The sequence below is a fragment of the Chiloscyllium punctatum genome, chromosome 24 (assembly GCF_047496795.1).
Source record: "Chiloscyllium punctatum isolate Juve2018m chromosome 24, sChiPun1.3, whole genome shotgun sequence".
NCBI classification, from domain to species: domain Eukaryota; kingdom Metazoa; phylum Chordata; class Chondrichthyes; order Orectolobiformes; family Hemiscylliidae; genus Chiloscyllium; species Chiloscyllium punctatum.
Window position 1 is genome coordinate 60997746 of NC_092762.1, and position 23077 is coordinate 61020822.

The 23077-nt window shown below is 42.6% G+C and overlaps 1 protein-coding gene across 6 annotated transcripts in view; it reads left to right on the forward strand.

Moving 5' to 3' along the window:
• The window catches only part of LOC140494608 (dedicator of cytokinesis protein 7-like), a 199676-nt gene that overhangs the window by 37468 nt on the left and 139131 nt on the right, over positions 1-23077 (forward strand). For all 6 annotated transcript variants that reach the window (XM_072593970.1, XM_072593972.1, XM_072593971.1 and 3 more), the window contains exons 6-12: positions 1774-1941; positions 3492-3577; positions 8302-8368; positions 11648-11788; positions 18229-18309; positions 19291-19450; positions 20790-20887. In XM_072593970.1, coding sequence (XP_072450071.1) covers positions 1774-1941; positions 3492-3577; positions 8302-8368; positions 11648-11788; positions 18229-18309; positions 19291-19450; positions 20790-20887 — 801 coding nt within the window. The remainder of the gene's footprint in view (positions 1-1773; positions 1942-3491; positions 3578-8301; positions 8369-11647; positions 11789-18228; positions 18310-19290; positions 19451-20789; positions 20888-23077) is intronic.

Below are 23077 nucleotides of genomic sequence, written 5' to 3' on the forward strand. Positions count from 1 at the left end.
TGGTGGGCAATTAAGCATGGTCTATCCATCTAACCTGTACATCCTTGGACTGAGAGAGGAAATCGGAACACCGAGAGAAAACCTGTGCAGACATGGAGGGAATATGCAAACTCCACTTAGACAGTCACCCGAGGGTGGAATTGAACCTAGCTCCCTGGCGCTGTGAGGCAGCAGTGTGAACCACTGAGCCACCATGCTGCCCTGAACTATAAACAATCAGGGATTTGACCCTGGGACCTCTTGCACAGTCACTTATGTGCAATCCCCTAATTGAGAATCATACCGCTAGACCAACAAGGATTGTGTAATAACATCCTGAATCTGTTGAATAGAAAATATCTGCACAGAGCTGTGCTGCTGCCCAGGCAACTGGTCTTCAGAATGAGGCTTTAGAACTCTTAGTTCAGTGATTGCGAGGGAACTCTGAACAATGATTTAGGCTAACACAATTCCTGATGAAGGGCTTTTGCCCGAAATGTCGATTTCGCTGCTCGTTGGATGCTGCCTGAACTGCTGTGCTCTTCCAGCACTACTAATCCAGTAACTGTACAAGAAATGTTTGACTTGAGGGAAAGGGATGAGGTGTAAAATTGAGGAATTACCTGTCTACTCCAGGTGTAAATAGTTCCACCTTTTGAAAGAGTAAGGAGATGTAGAGTGAATGAAATCAAAAAGCATATAACCAGCAGCATCTGTCACACAGACAGCAGCTTCAAAAACAGATGAATTGCTCAGCTCCTTTCTTAGTGTTGTGGGATTGACCACACGAAAAATAATTGTTGATTATGCATCTAAGGCAGTCAATGTGTTTCAAGGTAATTCATTGTATGTGGAGCACTTCAAAATGTTTGAGTAATGGGATAGAGTAGCTTATACTAGAATTTGAGACAACCAAAAACTATGTTTATTTGAGGAGATTAGTTCCTGCTGCAGAGCAGGAGAGGGAACAAAAGCAGGTTATTGATTAAATGATGAATTTATTTTATGCCCGATGGGCCGTATCAGCTCCTTTTAAGGTTCTTGACACTGCTTTTGATCTCTTTTCATGGCCTCAGATTTGAACAGAACCCAAGGCACAGGTGGGAAATCAGCACAATATTGCTAAATTATGGGCGGCACGGTGGCACAGTGGTTAGCACTGCTGCCTTACAGCGCCAGAGACCCGGGTTCAATTCCCGCCTCAGGCGACTGACTGTGTAGAGTTTGCACATTCTCCCAGTGTCTGCGTGGGTTTCCTCCGGGTGCTCCGGTTTCCTCCCACAGTCCAAAGATGTGCAGGTCAGGTGAATTGGCCATGCTAAATTGCCCGTAGTGTTAGGTAAGGGGTAGATGTAGGGGTATAGGTGGGTTGCGCTTCGGCGGGGCGGTGTGGACTTGTTGGGCCAAAGGGCCTGTTTCCACACTGTAAGTAATCTAATAAGATCTAATAAACTAGCAAAGAATGGAGGGAAGTATTGGAGTGGAACCACTGGGCTGTTGATGCCTGAATCTTCCATTTCAGATGTGACATTAAACTGAGGTGAAGTATAAAATAAAATCCCAGGATGTTCTTTTGAAGAAGAACAGAGTAGTTCTCCCCAGTGTCTCAACCATCATTCCTGAAACAGATATCTGGCCATTATCACATTATTACGAGGGGAAACCTTGCTTTCTGCTATTTTAACTGAAGTGTTTCAGACATCAGAACAGTGACCGCACTTCAAGAGCAACTTTTTGAGTGTGATATGCTCTTGTAAAAGGTGCCAAATAAATTCATACACTTTCTTTTCGCAGAATGCTGTTGCAGCCCAGGCAGATGAGCTAGAGACTGAGGCTCCAGACATTTTCATTCAAAACCTGCTGCAGCCCACTGATCAGGAGGAGGTCGACCGGAAGAATGAGATCATGCGTAAATCTGGACGGCTGCTGGATCTGTTTACACTATTTCCCCCATCTGATGAAGTGAGTCCACTTGGAATCATAGAGTCATAAAGAGGTACAGCACAGAAACAGACTCTTTGGTCCAACTCGTCCACACTGACCAAATATCCTAAATTAATCTTGTCCCATTTTCCAGCATTTGGCCCATATCCCTCTAACCCCTTCCTATTCATTTACCCATCCAGATGCTTTTAAATGCTGTAATTGTACCAGCCTCTTCCACCCTCTCTGACAGTTCATTCCATATGCACACCACCCTCTGTGTGAAAATGTTGCCCTTGTGTCCCTTTTAAATTTTTCCCCTCTCACCGTAAGCCTATGCTGTCTACTTTTGGATTCCCTCACCCTGGGGAAAAGACTTTGGCTGTTCAGCCTATCCATGTCCCTCATAATTTTGTAAACCTCTATAAAGTCATCCCTCAGCCTCTGCCGCTCCAGGGAAAACAGTCCCAGCCTATTCAGCCTCTCCCCATAGCTCAAACCCTCCAACTTGCAACACTCTTACAATTGTTTTCTGCATCTTTTCAAGTTGCACAACATCTTTCCTACGGCTTGGAAACCAGATTTGAATGCAGTGGGTGGTGTATGCTGAGATAAACCATACCATGCCCAGGATCCATTTCAGCAGTGATTTGGAAATCAAACAGCACTAATTCATTAGTATAGATGCATGTGGAAGGAGGGACGGGGTCATGAGTAAGGACAAGCGTGTGGAGGCTTCATTTCCAAGACACAGCACAAGAATCAGGAACAGGAATTAACCTATTTCACCCTTGAACCTGGACGTTTGCATGGCTGATCTGACTATGGCATCAACTGTCTGTCCTCCCGCCATAATTCCCCTCGACTTCCTTTGTGGTCAAAATTCTATCCATCTCAGCCCTCAATATATTCAAAGACACTGCAGTGCTCTCTTGCCAAGAGTATTCCACAAATTACGAACCCTCTAAATAAGCTCACTATCTCTGTATATGTAGGTTGCTCCTAATTATTAAATTGTGTTCCCGTAGTTTTGGTCTCTCCTTTAAGGAGAGACAGCTCTGAACATCTGTCTTATCAAGTCCTCTCAGGATCCTATATGTGTCAATATGATCACCTCTCAATCTTCTAAACCCTAGTGGGCTCAAACCACCCAACCTTCGCATTCTGAGAACATGCTGTTTATGGGGTGCACAGTTAGCACCTGAGAAGACAAAACTCTGAACTGTATTCATCAGAGCCCCATATTACCTTTTCAGTTACTGACCCAACCAGATTCCTGCTTAGATTTCCTCTCAGTCTTCCTCTTCTCCTATTGTAGTGATTGTTCAAGATCAGTCAGGTGGATCTCAGAATATGAGTTTCCTGACTGGGGTTATTAACCCAATCCAATCAGGGAGCCCCAGCTGATAGATATAAAAGGGAGTATCAGGGGAGCCAGCTTTGAGCTAGCTGGGTCAGTGTCATGTACTGTGCACATGTAAATAAAGGGTGGCTTGGTGAGGTGATACCGACCTTCATGGAGTTATTTCAGGTACCTTCTGTTTTGTAAGTTTAATTTATTTTGTGTGGTTACTTTTGCCTCCTCATAGGATGAAGCTATGCACCATCGAACCATTCCACCATTACCATGTGAACAATTTGAACAGAGATTGCAAATTAATTTTCTGGAATTCAAGTAAGTCACCTTTACTCAAACTTTCAAAGTTAACTCAGCAAAAACAAGGGAGGAGTTCCCTCTAACCCAACCCTCACCTATAGGGACTGCCCTCTAACCCAATCCTCACCTATAGGGACTGCCCTCTAACCCCAACTCTCATCAAAGGAACTGCCCTCCAACCCAACACTGATCTATAGGGACTGTACTCTAACCCAACCCTGACCTCTTAGGACTGCCCTCTAACCCAACCCTCACCTATAGGGACTGCTCTCTAATCCAATCCTTACCTATAGTGACTGGCCTCTAATCACAACACTCACCAAAGGAACTGCTCTCTAACCTAACTCTGACCTATAGGTACTGTACTCTAACCCAACCCTGACCTATAGGGACTGCCATTTACCCAACCCTCACTTAGTGGGACTGCCCTCTAACGCAACCTTCACCTATAGGGACTGCCCTCTAACCTAACCCTGACCTAAAGGGACTGCCCTCTAACCCAACCCTCACCGATAGGACCTGCCTTCTAACCCAACTCTCACTGACAGGGACTGCTGTCTAACTCAACCCGAGGCTGGACCAGCCGCTATCTCTGGATGAGCTCACCAAGGCCCTTGAGTCCTTCTAAAAGAATAAAACTCCCGGAGGCGACGGCTTATCAGTTGAGATCTATTCTGCTCTGTGGGACTTGATCGGCCAGGACCTGCTGGAGGTGTATGTCAGTATGCTTCTGGCAGGTACCATGAGTGAATCCATGAGGAAAGGCATCATCACACTTCTCTACAAGCAGAAGGGGGAGAGGGAGGAAATTAGAAATTGGAGACCAATCTCACTGTTAAACATACTACAAAATCTTGTCAAAGGTCATCACCAACCGGGTCAGGTCTGCTCTGGGATTGGTGATCCACCCTGACCAAACCTGTGCTGTACCGGGCAGGAAGATCACTGAGAGTCTCGCACTCCTCAGAGATACGATTGCCTACATGCAGGACAGGGGGGTGGACACCTGCCTCATCAGCCTGGACCAGGAGAAAGCCTTTGACAGGATTTTGCATACAAATGAGGGATGTCCTCTCCAAAATGGGCTTTGGAAAGGGAATTGGCAATTGGATCAGACTGCTCTACACCAACATTATCAGTGCAGTCTCAATCAGTGGGTGGGAATCAGATAGCTTCCCTGTAAGATCTGGAGTCAGGCAGGGATGCCCTCTCTCTTCTGCCTTGTATGTGTGTTGCATAGAGCCATTTGCCGAATCCATCAGGAAGGATGTAAGCCTGAGAAGGGTGACTATTCCTGGCAGTAGGGGCCTGCAGGTTAAGGCCCCCTGTACATGGGTGACATTGCTGTTTTCTGCTCGGATCCGCTGTCCATGCACATACTCATGTGCATCTGTGACCAGTTCGAGCTGGCCTCGGGGGCCAAGGTAAACCGAGGCAAGAGCGAGGCCATGCTCTTCGGGAACTGGGCCGACCAATCCTCTATCCCCTTCACCATCAGGTCCGACCACCTGAAGGTGCTGGGTATTTGGTTCGGGGGGGGCTGGGGCGTGCACCAAGACCTGGTAGGAACAGGTCAGGAAGATGAGACAGAAACTAGGCAGATGGGGGCAACGGTCACTCTACATCGCGGGAAAAAACCTGGTCATCAGGTGTGAGGTACTCTCAGTGTTGTTATATGTGGCACAGGTCTGGCCTATCCCCAGGACCTGTGCCACCGCAGTCACCCAGGCCATCTTCCACTTCATGTGGAGATCAAAGATGGACCGCTCCAAAGAAACACAATGTACAAAGACCTGGGCAACGGGGGAAAAAACACGTCCAATGCCACCCTCACCCTGATGCCCACCTTTGTGTGTCACTGCATCAAGCTGTGCGTGGATCCCCGGTACGCAAACACCAAGTGTCACTACGTACTGAGGTTCTACCTGTCCCCAGTGTTGCGAAGGATGGGCCTGGCCTCGCTGCCGCGGAATGCTCCGAGTAGTTGGACCATTCCGTATCACTTGTCCTTCGTGAGAAATTTATGAGGAAAAACACCTTTGACCACAAGTCCATCAGGAAGTGGTCAGCACGTAGTGTCCTTGAGACCCTTCGGGAAAAGGAGGGGGCGGATCCTATCGAGCGGTTCCCTGAGCAGACTGTCAAAGCCATTTGGCAGAATGCCTCATCGCCAGAACTTTCCAACAAGCACCAAGACATGGCTTGGCTGGTGGTGAGAAGGGCTCTGCCTGTGAGATCCCTCATGAACGTCTGGACTCTCAGCTGCACCGCACGCTGCCCTCGAAGCAGCTGCGGGGGGGACGAGACTGTCACACACCTCCTTCTGGAATGTGCCTATGCAGAGGAAGTCTGGAGAGGAATGCAGTGGTGTTTGTCGAGGTTTGTCCCGAGCAGCACCGTGACGCAGGACTCCGTGCTGTACGGCCTGTTCCCCATGACGCACACAGAGACGAACATCAACTGCGCCTGGAGGATCATCAACGCGGTGAAGGACGCTCTCTGGGCGGTCCGGAACCTGTTGATCTTCCAGCTGAAGGAGTTGACCCCGACTGAGTGTTGCAGACTGGCACATTCTAAGGTCCAGGACTATGTGTTGAGGGACGCGCTGAAGCTTGGGGCAGCTGCCGCCAAGGCGCGGTGGGGAAAGACCACTGTGTAACATCTGCCTGCCTTAGAAGAACAGGGGGCCTACCCAGTCATTTGGGGTCCGCTGACGCCTCAGCTAAAAATGTAATCGTACAGACCTGTATATAGGAATGATTACTCTGTTTCGGTATGCAAAGAAATGGAATGTTTACATATGTTTTGCATGTCCAATTGTACAGATCATCAAAGTATTTTATGAATAAAGTATATTTTTGAAATTAAAAAAATCCTCACCGATAGGGACTGCCCTCTAACTCAACCCTCACCAATAAGGACTACCCTCGAACCCAACCCTGACCTATAGGAATTGCCCTCAAACCCAACCCTGACCTATAGGAATTGCCCTCAAACCCAACCCTGACCTATAGGGACTGCCCTCTAACCCAACCCTGACCTATAGGGACTGCCCTCTAACCCAACTATCTATCAACGGGCTGCCATGTAACCTAACCCACAATCAAGGGGCTGTCCTCCTGTCCAGTCCAAAGTATGTTAGAAACACTGAGACATTCTCTTTGATTTGTTAGCACAACTGGTTTCAGTAAGCCATCCTCCTATCCAATATGATCAGGAGGTGACCATTCACTGTTGAAGATAACATGAGCTGGGAGTCTGAACAATGAAGCTTGTGGTGGTATCTGGATACTGTGCTCTCTCTGCTCTTTCTGCAGCCCTCTGGATAGTAGCCTGACATATGTGAGGCAGGGCCAATTGCAAACCATAAAGCTGATTTATGTAGAATAAATGAGAGACATTTTTTTAATGAGGTATATTTCGGTTTATTTGTAAAACTGCAGCAGATTAACCCTCTTCCATACAATTCATATTTTACCATTCAAAGAAAATAATTACACTGCGGTACCTGATTGAGCTGGTTCATTTTAAATTGTTACATTTGTGATTATGCAAATGTTTTGGTGGAAATTTTAACTGTAACACCCCACTTGAGAGATCACCAAATCTATTGGCCCTTACCATTATCATGGCTGCAGTTTCTCTCTCGCCAATGTATTTGATGCCATCACTCTATAATCCTGCTCAAAATATAGCTCTGAGCTTCCTTCTTTTAAAAGGATAATTAATAAAAATGAAACAAATAAAGTAACATTTCAGAGAAGGATTTTAGATTAATTTATAGCAGGATTGCGCTGTTAAGTTAAATTTGTTTTGTAAGAGGTTGAAAAGTGCAAGTTGTGTGAAATAGGAATGAGATTCTGTGGTGTTTGGTTCAGACAACATCAGTTTAAGACAAGCCAGAGTAAGAGATTGGCAGTTAATATATTGCAGAATGTCTGAGGTCACATCTTTGATTCCTTCCAGCTGAGCAACCAGTCTGAAAGATGTTGGAGTGAAAGACTGAACGAGGATACAAACCCCTTTACTTTAGTGAGAAATATTTTCAGAAATATACTAATTAAGAGCATGAATTCAGCTCTCAAAAGGGACATTGTAGCACACCTCCGTTTCCTATGTTATAAAAATTATTAGAAAATAAGGTGGAATTCTCTCTATTTTATGTTTAACATTTGACTATGTATTTAAAAATAGACGCAGAACCATTTATTAGTTTCATTGATGTACATTAGTCAGTTTTTCTTTCGTAATACATTAAAAACATTTGAAACATTCCTACCTTGACCAGCGCATTAAACATATTCTCAAATCACTGCAATTGGCAGAAATTATTATTTTGAGCTGGGACTTGATGGTGGGGGGAGGGGGGGGGGTGCATTCGCAGATTACATTGTTTTTAATCCACATTATAAATTTATGCAAACTTGATTCAGATGTCAATGTAATTCACATTAAAAATGTCATGATCATATGCTCTGGCCAAATTCCCCTGGATTACACTGCTGGTGAAGCAAGTGGAAATGAGCACAGACAGTACTGTTGGCACTCCAGGTTCTAAAATCTAACAGTTGAGTGGACCAACCCTCCCTGCACTGATGTTCCTTTTTTCGATCCAGTTTTAAAAGCATTGCTCAGGAGCTTCCCATATGTGCTCCCTCCATGAATTGTCAATTCGCAGCAAGCAATAAGAAATGTTCCCAGAACATCTCACCATAATAACATTTGATTTCTTTTCTTGACAGGTTTGAAATTGAAATCGAACCGATGTTTTTGATTTTGGCTTTGTATGATTTAAAGGAGAGGAGAAAGGTGATTATCAGTGACACTTGGTGAGCGTAGAGCTGCTGGAAGGTTGTAAGTTATTCCCATAGTTTTCCAGCATTAGGCTTGTAAACCAGGAATCCTGACACATCTGCTGCATTGGTTTATACTCCAACATGTTTGATGTGAAATGCTATGAAGATGGAAACTGAGAAAATATTTATTATGATGGATTATTTTCTACTGTTAACAGCGCACAGTGAACTAAAGTTATTTACTGCCGATAGGCTCTGCATGCGATATCATTTCTGTCTCATATAATGTAATATTATGTAGTGGGTAATAAAGAAATATTAGCGAGTTTTGAGAAGATTTGTAGCTCAGGGTGAGGTTCTGGATGTAGGTTTGCTCCCTGAGCTGAAAGGTTCATTTTCAGACGTTTCGTCACCCTTCCAGGTAACATCTTCAGTGGGCCTCAGGGCGAAGCACTGATGATAATTCCTGCTTTCTATTTATATGTTTGGGTTTCTTTGGGTTGGTGATGTCATTTCCTGTGGTGACATTATTTCCTGTGGGGATGCCATTTCTTGTTCTTTTTTCTCAGGGGGTGGTAGATGGGGTCTAACTCGATCTGTTTGTTGATAGAGTTCCGGTAGGAATGCCAAGCTTCAAGGAATTCTCGTGTATGTCTCTGTTTGGCTTGTCCTCGGATGGATGTGTTTTCCCAAAATGCAGCACCTCGCATTTATCTGAATTAAACTCCATCTGTCACTTCTCAGCCCATTGGCCCATCTGGTCAAGATCCTGTTGTAATCTGAGGTAACCCTCTTTGCTGTCCACTACACCTCCAATTTTGGTGTCATCTGCAAACTTACTAACTTTACTTCTTATTCTCGCATCCAAATCATTATGTAAATGACAAAAAGTAGAGGACCCAGTACCGATCCTTGTGGCACTCCACTGGTCACAGGCCTCCAGCCTCCAGTCTGAAAAACAATCCTCCACCACCACCCTCTGTCTTCTACCTTTGAGCCAGTTCTGTATCCAAATGGCTAGTTCTCCCTGTACTCCGTGAGATCTAACCATGCTAACCAGTCGCCCATGGGGAACCTTGTCAAATGCCTTACTAAAGTCCATATAGACCACATGTATCGCTCTGCCCTCATCAATCCATTTTGTTACTTCCTCAAAAAACTCAATCAAGTTTGTCAAGCATGATTTCCCACGCACAAAGCCATGTTGACTATCCCTAATCAGTCCTTGTCTTTCCAAATACATGTACATCCTGTCCCTCAGGATTCCTTCCAACAACTTTCCCACCACAGAGGTCAGGCTCACTGGTCTATAGTTCCCTGGCTTGTCCTTACCACTCTTCTCAAACAGTGGCACCACGTTTACCAACCTCCAGTCTTCTGGCACCTCAACTGTGACTATCGATGATACAAATATCTCAGCAAGAGGCCCAGCAATCACTTCTCTAGCTTCCCACAGAGTTCTCAGGTACACCTGATCACGTCCTGGGGATTTATCCACCTTTACCCATTTCAAGACATCCAGCACTTCCTCTTCTGTAATCTGGACATTTTGCAAGGTGTCATCATCTATTTCCCTACAGTCTATATCTTCCATATCCTTTTCCACAGTAAATACTGATGCAAAATACTCATTTAGTATCTCCCCCATTTTTTGTGGCTCCACACAAAGGCCACCTTGCTGATCTTTGAGGGGCCCTATTCTCTCCCTAGTTACCCTTTTGTCCTTAATGTATTTGTAAAAACTCTTTGGATTCTCCTTAATTCTACTTGCCAAAGCTATCTCATGTCCCCTTTTCACCCTTCTGATTTCCCTCTTAAGTATACTCCTACTTCCTTTATACTCTTTTAAGGATTCACTCGATCTATCCTGTCTATACCTTACATTTGCTTCCGTCTTTTTCTCAACCAAACCCTCAATTTCTTTAGTCATCCAGCATTCCCTATACCTACCAGCCTTTCCTTTCACCCTGACAGGAATATACTTTCTCTGGATTCTTGTTATCTTATTTCTGAAGGCTTCCCATTTCCCAGCCGTCTCTTTACCTGTGAACATCTACCCCCAATCAGCTTTTGAAAGTTCTTGCCTAATACCATCAAAATTGGCCTTTCTCCAATTTAGAACTTCAACTTTTAGATCTGGTCTATCCTTTTCTGTCATTCACCACAGGAAATGACATCACCACACAAAATGACATCACCAACCCAAAGAAACCCAAACATATAAATGGAAAGCAGGAGTTATCAACAGTGCTTCACCCTGAGGCCCACTGAAGATGTTACCTTGTAGGGTGACAAAATGTTTGGAAATGAAACTTCCAACTCAGTGAGCAAACCTACATTCATAATCAAGAAATATATGTGGTGTTTCTATGGGGGAGGGAGGAATGTGTGATTGGTCAGTTTATTGTGGAGAGTTTGCTCAGCAGTCTTTGTTATTTTGGGGATTTCAAAGAGATTAGTTGACTTCCTTATTGCTATATATATTTATTTATTGTACATGTTAAGTACTACTTCATTAGAACAACAATTCACATGCATTTGGTATCTTCTTCCATGTAATCAAACAAAGACAGACATTGAGCTATAGAAAGTGATATTATGAGACGGTTGGAATGGGTGGAAGGAGAGAAGCATAAAGATGTATTTCTAGTTTTTAGGGAATGAACTTGTCTGATGGTTGTTTTCTGCTTGAGTAAATTTTCTTCCACCAACCAAAGATGGGGAATCATGTGTCAACAACATTGGATATAGCTGGTAAACTGGTATACAATGACAATGAGTTCTCTGTTCAATCCCTGGAGCTCAGTAGATTTACCTGTTGGTATTGGGAAGGTAACAGGACACTGTCGATCACAGAGCAACTGAATCTGCTAATGAAATTACCTGGTAATACTGAAAATAAGTTAACAACAAGAGTATAAGTAAAAGAACAAGTAAGTAGGTATGTTTGAGAGTATTAAGCTTGTTTTGATTTGGAAATGTAGGCCAAATTCAAGTTGAGAAATATAGTTATTTCTCTGCTGGTAACTTAATGCTACTGTTTGTGGTTAATGTGTCTGTTACAGAGTCCTTGTGTTTCATTTGCTGCTGTCCAGTTAGAGTTGTCCTGGGGAAGATATTTCTTGTGAGAGCTGGGATAAGTGTTAGTGTGCCTTGATTATCCAAACTGCCTGTTTATATCCAAAGACATGGCATCATTTGATGGATAAAAACAATTAAAGAACCTAGTGTCCACTTGTGTCTACATGATTTTAAGTTCCATGCCATTAAGTATTCTATTCCTTTTTCACAGATTTCAGAAAATTTCTACTTGGATATGAACTCGGAAGAATTTCGAGACATTTCTCAGTCACAAGCACAGTCCCTGTGCTATTTCAGAAAAGCCATCTTCTCAATCACCCAGCCTTCTTCCGAAATTTACTTGGTCATTAAGGTATGGGCTGCCCTAGAATGCTGCTAGATTCCATGGCAACAACACAGCCATAAAACTTTTAATTGCAACTTTGGTGTAAATACATAATGTTATTGTCTATCACAAGAAAAAGGAAGAATGTGAAGTTCATTTGGATCATTGTAATTAATCTTAAAGAAGATCCAATCATTATTGTCTCATCTGCTATCAGGGAGTCTGTCCCATATGCTGACTGCTGTATGTGTGAAGAATGTGCATCCTCATATCAGTCCTACAATTGTATTTTACCAGTTTGATCTTGCATTCCTTGTCCTACTTCAGACTTGCAAATGGGATATGGAAGTGTTCAAGAAAGACAGAAGAGGGAAGTTGCATTTATTAAGTCCCTTTCATGACTTCAGGAAAACCCAATTCCTTTATAACCAATAAAACATTCTTAAATTGTATTCATTTTTATCATGTAGCATATGAGTAGCCAATTTGTTGACAGTGAATTTCTGTGAACACATAATGTGATAAGTAGCCAGTTGATTCTCTTCAGTGATGGTCAACTTTGAACAGTGCAATAGGATCTTTGCTCAGAGGGCTGGTGGCATCAGTGTCTCATCTGAAGAATGGATCTTTACAGTCATGTATTTCTCAATATGATTGTGCAACTTTCTGAAAAGTGTAATTTCTTTCTCCCCAGTTTCTTTTTCCCAGACCACAAAAAGCTAGGAAACAGCTTCTGTACACTTCCGATCAGAAGAATGCACAATTTGACCAAGATTTCCTCTGACTCATGTTTGACACCACAGTTCAACATCTGTCTGACACTGATTGCTGAACTGTAATTCTACTCAGGAATCTTAGATATCTTTAATTTTCTTTTTTTTTATAGATATTTTTATCAGAAGTTTAACATTTTTACAAGTTTACAAAAATAAACAAAACTCTCATATACAAACATTGATATACAATTAAATCAAATATACAATAGCCAAAATTTAACAAAAGAAAAAAATACCGAAAAAGAAAAAAAAACAAAACTCAACTGTCTACTAATCTAACCTACAACTAACCAGAGTGTATATTTAAATCTCTTACATGCTCGGAATGTGTTAACATCAGATGTAATAAAACCCGTATTCGTGCGGAATTCCTCTCCTAAGAGGCCCCGGACCAGCCAGGTTTATAATCTCAATTAAATAAAAGCCCTTGTTAGGATAGCCGAAATATCTGTATTTATGTAATTCAAGAAGGGCTGCCATATTTTATAAAATAATTCGGTCTTTCGGTGCACCATATTGGTAAGGAAGTCAAGGGGAATACATTCCATAATTAATCTGTGCCAATTTGAAAGTCCAAGGGGGCCCTCAGCCACCCAGTTTACCAAAATATTTTTCCTTGCACAGAAAGAGAGAATAGAAAATAATCTCTTCCCATACATGTCCAGGGAGGGTAAGTTCGAAAAGCCCAAAAGGAGAGATACAGGGTCCACTTTAATTTCTGTTCCTAAAATTTCTGTCAGGGTACTTGCTACTTTAGTTCAGTATCTACGGATCTTATGATAGGTCCATAAGCAATGTAAAAGAGTGCCCACCTCTATTTTACATTTGGGACACATTGGAGATGCTCCTGCCTTAAATTTTACCAATCAAACCGGGGCAGATATCTTTAAATTTCTATTGCTTCAGCACCAACACCATTCAATAAGTGTGTCTTTTGCTAACTTTCTTTTCTTTCCTGTGTCTGGCAATAGTCAGTGGGAAATTGAGAAGCAAATTTGTAAGGGGATTTCAGTTATCTGTAAGAATTATAGAGTGGTAATGGTAGAGGATTTTAACTTTCCAAACATAGACTGGGACTGCCATAGTGTTAAGGACTTGAATGGAAACTAATTTGTTAAGTGTGTAACATAAAATTTTCTGTTTCAGTATATGGATGTAACAGCTACAGAAGGTGCAAAACTTGACCTACTCTTGGGAAATAAGGCAGGGCAGGTAACTGAGGTGTCAGTGGGGGAGCATTTTGGGGCCAGTGACCATAATTCTATTAGTTTTAAGATAGTGATGGAAAAGGATAGACCAGATCAAAAAGTTAAAGTTCTAAATTGGAAGAAGGCCAATTTTAATCGTATTAAGTGAGAACTTTCAAAAGTTGATAGGGGGCAGATGTTCTTTGATAAAGGGTTGGCTGGAAAATGGAATGCCTTCAAAAATGAGATAATGAGATCCAGAGACAGTATGTTCCTGTTAGGGTGAAGGGCAAGGCTGATAGGTGTAGGAAATGCTGGATGACTAAAGAAATTGAGGTTTTGGTCAAGAATAAGAAAGAAGCATCTATCAGGCATTGACAGTAGAAATTGCGTGATTTCCTAAAAGAGTATAAAGGCAGTAGGAGTATACATAAGAGGGAAATGAAGAAGGCAAAAAGGGAACATGGGATAGCTTTGGCAAATAAGGTTAAGGAGAATCCACAGGGATTCTACAAAAATGTTAAGAAAAAAAGGGTAACTAGGGAGAGAATAGGGCCCCTCAAAGATCAACAAGGTCACCTATGTGTGGAACTGTAGAAGATGGGGGAGATACTAAATGAGTGTTTTGCATCAGAGTGGAGAAGGATATGGAAGATGGTGAATGTGGGGAAATAAATAGCTATATCTTGAAAAATGTCCATATTATGGAGGATGAGGTACTGGATGTCTTAAAACACGTAAAGGTGGATAAATCCCCAGGTGTACCCTAGAAATCTGTGGGAATCTAGAGAAGAGATTGCTGGGCCACTTGCGGAGGTATTTGTATCATTGATTGCCACGTGCGAAGTGCTGGAAGACTGGAGGTTGACTCATATGCCACTATTTAGGAAAGATTGCAAGGAAAAGCCAGGAAACTATAGACAGGTGAGCCTGACATTGGTGGTGGGCAAGTTGTTGGAGGGAATCCTGAGGGACAGGATTTACAGAAAAGGCAAGGACTGATTAGGGATAGTCAACATAGCTTTGTGCATGGGAAGTCATGTCTCACTAACTTGATTGAAAGATCGTGAGAAGTAACAAGGAGGTTTGACGAGGACAGAACAGTGGTCATGATCTATATGGCCTTCAGTAAGATGTTTGACAAGGTTCCTCATGGTTGACTGGTTAGTAAGGTTTGACCACACAGAATAGAGGGAGAACTAGCTATCTGCCGACAGAACTGGATCAAAAATAGAAGACGGAGGATGGTTGTTGAGGGTTGCTTTTCAGACTGGAAGCCTGTGATCAGTGATGTGCCACAAGGATCGAGGCTGGGTCCACTGCTTTTCTTAATTTATATAAATGATTTGGATGTGAACGTAGGAGGTATAGTTAGTAAGTTTACAGATGACATCAAAATTGGAGGTGTAGTGGACAGTGAAGAAGGTGACCTTGGAGTACAAAGGGACCTTGATCAGATCAGCTAATGTCCCGACGAGTGGGAGATGGAGATTAATTTAGACAAATGTGAGGTACTGCATTTTGGAATGGCAAATCAGGACAGGACTGATACACTCAATGGTAAGGTAAGGGAGTGTTGCTGAACAAAGAGACCTTGGAGTGCAGGTTCTTAGCTCCTTGAAAGTGGAGTCACAGCTAGATAGGATAGTGAGGAAGGCATTTGGTATGCTTGCCTCTATTGGTCTTTGTGTTGAGTATGGATTTACGTGGTCATTGTGCAGCTGTACAAAGGCCAGTTTTGGAGTACTGCGTGCAATTCTCATTATCAGATGTAAACATTGTCCTCTGTGTAATGATAATATAGTGAACAGTTGACAATGCAGTTTCAAAGAGGGACAATCCAGCCTGACTAACCTCTGGAGGAGTATGACAAGTGGACCATATTACATTTACATGTTGTACCTAAACAAAAACTATTTGACAAAGCTCTACACTAAAGGTTACTGCGCAGTGATCTGCAAAGTGCATGTTTTCTGCTCATTTCTTTACACATTGTTATTGATTTAATCTCAAAGCTGTGGATATTCAAAGTAAATCTTTGGAATAGATAAAATATCTGAACTATAGATAACAGTGGGTATTTGTTGGAGAAGTTAAGTCAGCATTGGCAGGGTGTAGTAGAAAGCAATTAATGAGTCTCAGAAACAGTACTAACTCTTAATTTACATCAGTAACATATTCAGAAATGCAATGCAAATTTGTCTATTATATCAAACAGGAGGAGGCAGCATCAGACAAGATAGATCAGAAAATGTGCAAGTGACAAAATGAGAAATGTAATTTAAAACCAACAAATATAATCATAGAGTCATAGAGATAACGGACCCTTCATTTCAACTTGCCATGCTGAACACATATCCTAAATTAATCTAGTTCTATTTGCCAGCATTTGGCCCATATCCATCTAAACCTTTCCTATTCATATACCCTTCTGGATGCCTTTTAAACGCCTCCACCACTTCCGCTGGCAGCTGACTCCATAACTCACCACCCTCTGTGTGAAAAATATTGCCCCTTATGTCCCTTTTAAATCTTTCCCCTATCACATTAAATCTATGCCCTCTAGTTTTGGACTCCCCAACCCAGGAAAAAGACGTTGTCTATTTACCCTATCCATGCCCCTCATGATTTTATAAACCTCTATAAGGTCACCTCTCAGCCTCTGATGCTCCAGGGAAAATAGCCCAGCCCACTCAGCGTCTCCCTGTAGCTCAAACCCTGCAAACCTGGCAATCTTTCCTGAACCATTTCAAGTTTCACAACATTTTTCCAATAGCAACGAGATCAGAATTGCACAAACTATTCCAACAGTAGCTGAACCAATGTCCTGTACTGCTGCAATGTGACCCCTCAACTCCTATGCTCAATGCATTGACCAATAAAGGAAAGCATACCAAACGCCTTCTTCACTACCCTATCTATCTGTGACTCTACTTTCAAGGAGCTATGAACCTGCACTCTAAGGTCTCTTTGTTCAGCAACACTCCTCAGGACCTTACCATTAAGTGTATAAGTCCTGCCCTGATTTGCCTTTCCAACAGGCACACCTCTCATTTACCTAAATTAAACTCCATCTGACACTCATCGGGCCATTGCCTGATCTGATCAAGATCCTGTTGTGCTCTGAGGTAATCTTCTTCACTGTCCACTACACCTCCAAAATTGGTGGCAGTTTTAATAACCATACCTCACGTATTCACATCCAAATCATTTCTATAAATGACAAACAGCAGTGGGACCCAGCAGCGATCCTTGTGGCACACCACTGGTCACAGGCCTCCAGTCTGAAAAACAACCCTCCACCATAACCCTCTGCCTTTTACCTTCAAGCCAGTTCTGTATCTAAATGGCCATTTATCCCTGTATTCCATGTGATCTAACCTTGCTAGCCAGTCTACCATGAGGAACCTTGTCAAACGCCTTACTGAAGACCATATAGTTTGTCTTTGAACTGTAACTGAACTTACATTTTTGAACATACCAGTTTTTCTCCTTTTACCCCATGTACCTAATTTCTGAATGGCAAGGCTGTCAAAAGAGCTGAATGCTCAACTGTTGTTTGTCCTTATGGAATTTCAGGTGAATTTGCGGGTTTAGGTTCATAGGATCTCAGGTGAAGAAGACCATAAAAAGTAAATGATTATCTAGGTTGTAAAAACAATGTAAAAACAATGACTGCAGATGCTGAAAACCAAATACTGGATTAGTGGTGCTGGAAGAGCACAGCAGTTCAGGCAGCATCCAACGAGCAGCGAAATCGACGTTTCGGGCAAAAGCCCTTCAGGGCTTTTGCCCGAAACGTCGATTTTGCTGCTCGTTGGATGCTGCCTGAACTGCTGTGCTCTTCCAGCACCAGTAATCCTGTATCCAACAATGTATAGTATAAAAGACAAAAGGAAATGATGAACCTAAATAAAGGTTAATGAAAACCCCTGATAGAGCACTGGAGGATGCCCACAATCAGAAGAATATTGCGGAATTAGACCAGATGGAAGATTGCTTAAAATGTTGCCTGAACTGAGGAAATACAAATATGAGGAAAGGTACAAAAAACCTAGATGTAAATTGTAGGGTGATTTGATGGTAATGTTTCAAGTTGAGAAGATGGGCAAGACACTTCTGGGTGTTCTCCAGTACTCCTGCAATCCTCATTTATTAGACTTCTTTAGAAACTAATTTTTTTTATGCACTTGGTAACAGCAATAATTTGGACTGCAAATAAGGCCTCAGTTTAAACTCTCATGCAAATAACGACAGCTCTACCCCTACAAGAGACCTTAATTATTGCGTTTATTAGTAACTGACATCGAATATTCAGGTCTTGACTGAGGCACCAATCCACCAATTTCCAATCCTGGTGAGGGGCATAATAATTGGATCGAGCCAACACTTTGAGCAATGAATTAAAGTTTTGCCTTGTGATCTTTCACTGGACATTCTTTCAACACCCTTTAAAATGTAAAATTGTATAATATTTTGTAAATTGAGTTTCTTTGTGTTTCAGGTGGAGAAGGTGCTACAGCAGGGCAGTATCACTGACTGTGCTGAGCCATACATGACCATTAAAGAGAATGAGACAGCCAAGGTATGTAGATAGAACACCCCAGAAACACTCCAACCCCATTCCCCAAGATGGGAAGCCATTTTCTGTCAGTTCATCTCCCAGAAGCTCCAACCCTGGGCAAATATGAAAGCACAAGAATAGTAAATAATTAATTTAAATTCTTGTAAACCAGTATCTCCTGTTTACAGAGATCTCCAGTATCCATTACCTGTCATGAATTCCATATCAAAACCTGTCTTAGACTAATTTATAGAGTCATAGAGATGTACAGCATGGAAACAGACCTTTCAGTCCAACCCATCCATGCCGACCAGATATCTGAACCCAATCTAGTCCCATCTGCCAGCACCCAGCCAAAATCCCTCCAAACCCTTCCTATTCATATACCCATCCAGATGCCTTTTAAATGTTGCAATTGTACCAGCCTCCACCACTTCCTCTGGCACATCATACCATACACATACCACCCTCTACGTGAAACAGTTGCCCCTTATGTCCCTTTTATATCTTTCCCCTCTCACCATAAATATTTGCCCTCTAGTTCTGGACTCCCCCACCCTCGGGAAAATACCTTGTCTATTTATCCTATCCATGCCCCTCGTCATTTTGTAAACCTCAATGAGATCACCTCTCAGCCTCCAACACTACCACCCCTCAGCCTCCAACACTCCAGGGAAAACAGCCCCAGCCTGTTCAAATATAGCTCAAATCCTCCAAGCCTGGCAACATCCTTGTAAATCATTTCCGAACCCTTTATTTTATGAAATTGGTCTGGCTGGTGAGAGCTTTAATGTTTCTTTCGAAAAGCAATGCCTCTGACAGGTGTCAATTCAGATTTTAGATTTTACACTAAAGATTCCCGAGTGGAACCCACAGCTATGATTTATTCTCCTGCCAAGCCCCAGCTGACCTGACTTCTCTGCTCAGGTGTGTGGTCTCTCTCATCTTGTTCAGCTCCTTTAGATTTTGCTTTTGCCTTGAAATTATCAAAATGCCTTCCAGACGAAAGAAAAGGTCGGGAAGCTTCGGTTCCAGGCAAATTCTTTTTGCCAGCGCCTGAGTTTGTATCGAATGCCGTTCGCCTGGGCTGCAGTTGACCTCATGAGTCTCACATTCAATCGCAGTTCCCAGAATTCGCTGAACAGAGAGTCCTTCAATGGAGGTAATTCAATTGGAAAGAAAGCACCACATCATTGCTGTGTGATTCATATTGCTCTGTTGGTTTCAGCCTGTTGCTGTTTCGTCCCATAGAAGGCTCTGGTCTCCATTCCCAACTAAATAATCATTTAGCTAAACCTCAGTCAGAGATCAATCAGGGAAGGGAAGAATCAACCTGCATTCCTGATCGTTATTACCAATCACCCCAGTTTTGTGTATTTCATTTCCTCTGGGTATTTATGTGTGCGTGCTTATCTGAGCTGATTAGCCTTCCAATGATCACAGTTCAATCAATCCATGTTAAATAAGCACTGGGTTGAAATAGCTGGGAAGAAGGAGTTAAAAATCACACAACACCAGGTTATAGTCCAAGAGGTTTAATTGGAAGCACACTAGCTTTCGGAGCGATGTTCCTTCATCAGGTGATTGTCCGAAAGCTAATGTGCTTCCAATTAAACCTGTTGGACTATAACCTGGTGTTGTGTGATTTTTAACTTTGTACACCCCAGTCCAACACCGGCATCTCCAAATCATGGGAAGAAGGAGGGTTGCCTGTAGAAAGAAGGGAGATCAGTGGGAAGCAGAATAATCAGATCCAAAATTGATGCATTATTTATTCAAGATTAGAGTGGTGCTGGAAAAGCATAGCAGGTCAGGCAGCATCTGAGGAGGAGGAAAAACGATGTTTCGGGCAAAAGCCCTTCATCAGGAAAGGCATAACTTATTCACCCAGTCACAGCTGCTTTGGTGAAGTTGTTACTCAGTGATAGTCCCAAATAAGCTACAAACATCTGCCAGGTCTGGCAGGACTTAAAACTGGCAGCTGACTGCTGTGGGCCTTGAAGTCATATGGATTCTAAGCTGCTGGAGTGAACCTACTCTGGCATGGATCGGTGTATTTTTATCATCAGCTCGTTTGGACTGACATTTTTCCAGGTTGCTGCCAGTATCTCATTCTCAGGATGTTCAGTGATTTGAGAACAACTTTAACCAATTGGGAAAATTTGGTCAGACTGGGCGCAAAACTGGATTTACATCAACCAGGGTTCACTCAGAGAATATCATTGGATATTGTGTAAAACCAGAAATCAGCTTAACCCCATGGCCTTCACTCGCAGGGAGTGAGTTACATGTTGAGCCAGCTAAGAATCTTTCAGCATGGAAAGAGGCTATTTGGCCTATCATTCCTGTACTGGTTCTTTGGGCAGTTCCACCCAATGCATCCGTCTCTGTTGCTCTTTCCCCTGCAAACAATAGAAGAACAAAAACAGCTGCTGATCTTTGAGAAAGTGGAACTAATTGCATTTAGTTCCTATAACTGTTCCTTTGTGTGTTACATGTAGGCAGTGGGAGTGAGATGCGTTCACGATCATTGGACAACAGGAATCACATCCCCCAGTTTGGACCTGTACAGCACAGCCTCAACATGTTTAATAAACAGGTATGGTGAGCATGCACTGCAAGAACAGCAATATCCAAAGTTCATCTTTCCCCAAACACTGCTGATTGTTCTTCTCCCAGCCGGGCTTGATCACTGCCAACAGCAGCCTTTGCAATTTTCAGACAGATTATTATCAATATCTCGTAGCCCTCTTGTTGATTTCTGTTTCTGCTTTTGCTGCAAACTTCCTCTTTAGTAGGTTTCTGTACCTGAATGTACCTTTACTTTATATGTGTGTTAATTACCTCATAGTAATGGTGCCTCTTGGTAGTGGTGACTAAGATTGAATTTTGCTTTCAGTTTGACAGAGAGAGGAGCGGGTATGAGTCTATCTTGTGAAATTTAAATAAAGATAATTATGAGGGCATGAAAGCAGAGCTGGCTAAAGTAAATTGGCAAAGTTGGCTAAAGGATAGGCCAATAGAGTTGGCATGGCTGACATTTGAGGGGATATTTCAGGACACACAGTATATATTTTAACATGTAAGAAAAATTTCAAGGTATGAACTCGCCACTAGATTCTTTATTCTCTGGGTTGCCTTTCTGACATTGCTAATTCTCCTTGAAGTATAGGCTAGCAGACTAGGGGAGGCAATGCCCTGCTGGTATTATTGCTGAATTGTTAACCCCGAGACCCAGGTAAACTTCTGGGGATACAGATTCGAATCTCATCATGACAGATGGTATGATTGAAATCGATTTTTAAAAAAAGTCTGGAATTAAGAGTCTAGTGACGACCATGAATCCATTGTCATTCGTCGGGAAAACGCATCTGGTTCACTAATGTTTTCAGGGAAGGAGACTGTCATTCTTACCTGGTCTGGCCTGGTAGTGGGCGGCACGGTGGGTGGGCGGCACGGTGGTTAGCACTGCTGCCTCACAGCGCCAGAGACCCGGGTTCAATTCCCGCCTCAGGCAACTGACTGTGTGGAGTTTGCACGTTCTCCCTGTGTCTGCGTGGGTTTCCTCTGGGTATTCCGGTTTCCTCCCACAGTCCAAAGATGTGCAGGTCAGGTAAATTGGCCACACTAAATTGCCCGTAGTGCTAGGCAAGGGGTAAATGTAAGGGTATGGGTGGGTTGCGCTTCGGCAGGTCGGTGTGGACTTGTTGGGCCGAAGGGCCTGTTTCCACACTGTAGTGTAATCTAATCTAATCTAATCTAATCTATAACAATGTTAACTGCCCTTTGGCCTATAACAACTCTGAACTGCCCTCTGGGCAATTAGGGATGGGCAATAAATGCTGATCTAGACAATGGTGCCATTCATCCTATGAATGAATTAGAAAAGACATGGCAATCATGTGGGATGTTGCCCAAGTGACTCTTCTCTGTCTAAGCAGAGAGGTAATGGCCTAGTAGTATTATCACCAGACTGTTAGTCAGAACCCAGATAATATTCTGGGGACCTGGGTTTGAATCCCACCATGGCACAAGGAATTTGAATTCAATTTTTAAAAATCTGGAATTAAGAGTCTGATAATGACCATGAATCGATTGTTGAGAAATACCCATCTGGTGCACTATTGTTCTTTAGGGAAGGAAACTGCCATCCTTACCTGGTCTGGCTTATATGTGACTCCAAAACCACGGCAATGTGGTTGACTCTCAACTGCCCTCTGAACAATTAGGGATGGGCAATAAATGCTAGCCTGGCCAGTGTTGATGTCATCCTGTGAATGAATTTTTAAAAACGCAGATAACGGTGGACTGAGAGCTCAATGTCAGATTGTACACTGTGTCCAGCTAATGTAATAAACTAACTGCATTGAAGATTCTGATCTCAGATGTGTCACCATTTGTAGATTAAGCTACAGAGGCAGCAAAGCTCCTGATTTAGGCCTTGCCTCCACAAGAAGGAGGGACCTTGGGTTATTGACCCCAGATTTTGCTAATTTGAAAGCTTTATCTTTCTCTTTTTGTATCTCCTATATTTTGGGATCTGTCCAAACCTTAAACTCATCCAAATGATTTTTGCATTCCGGTTTGCGTAGAGTTTTTTCTTTTTACTTCTTAATACTCTGATCTTCCTTTTTTCATTCTTTGTCTGAAACCTGACTCTTCAATGAAGTTTTTTGGTCACAAAGCCAAATTGATTCTTTTTTTGTTCACCATTTGTTTTTCTGAGGCTTCTGAAGCTCTTGGGGACTGTTTTCTACAGTAAGTGTGCTACATCAATGAAGTACACAAC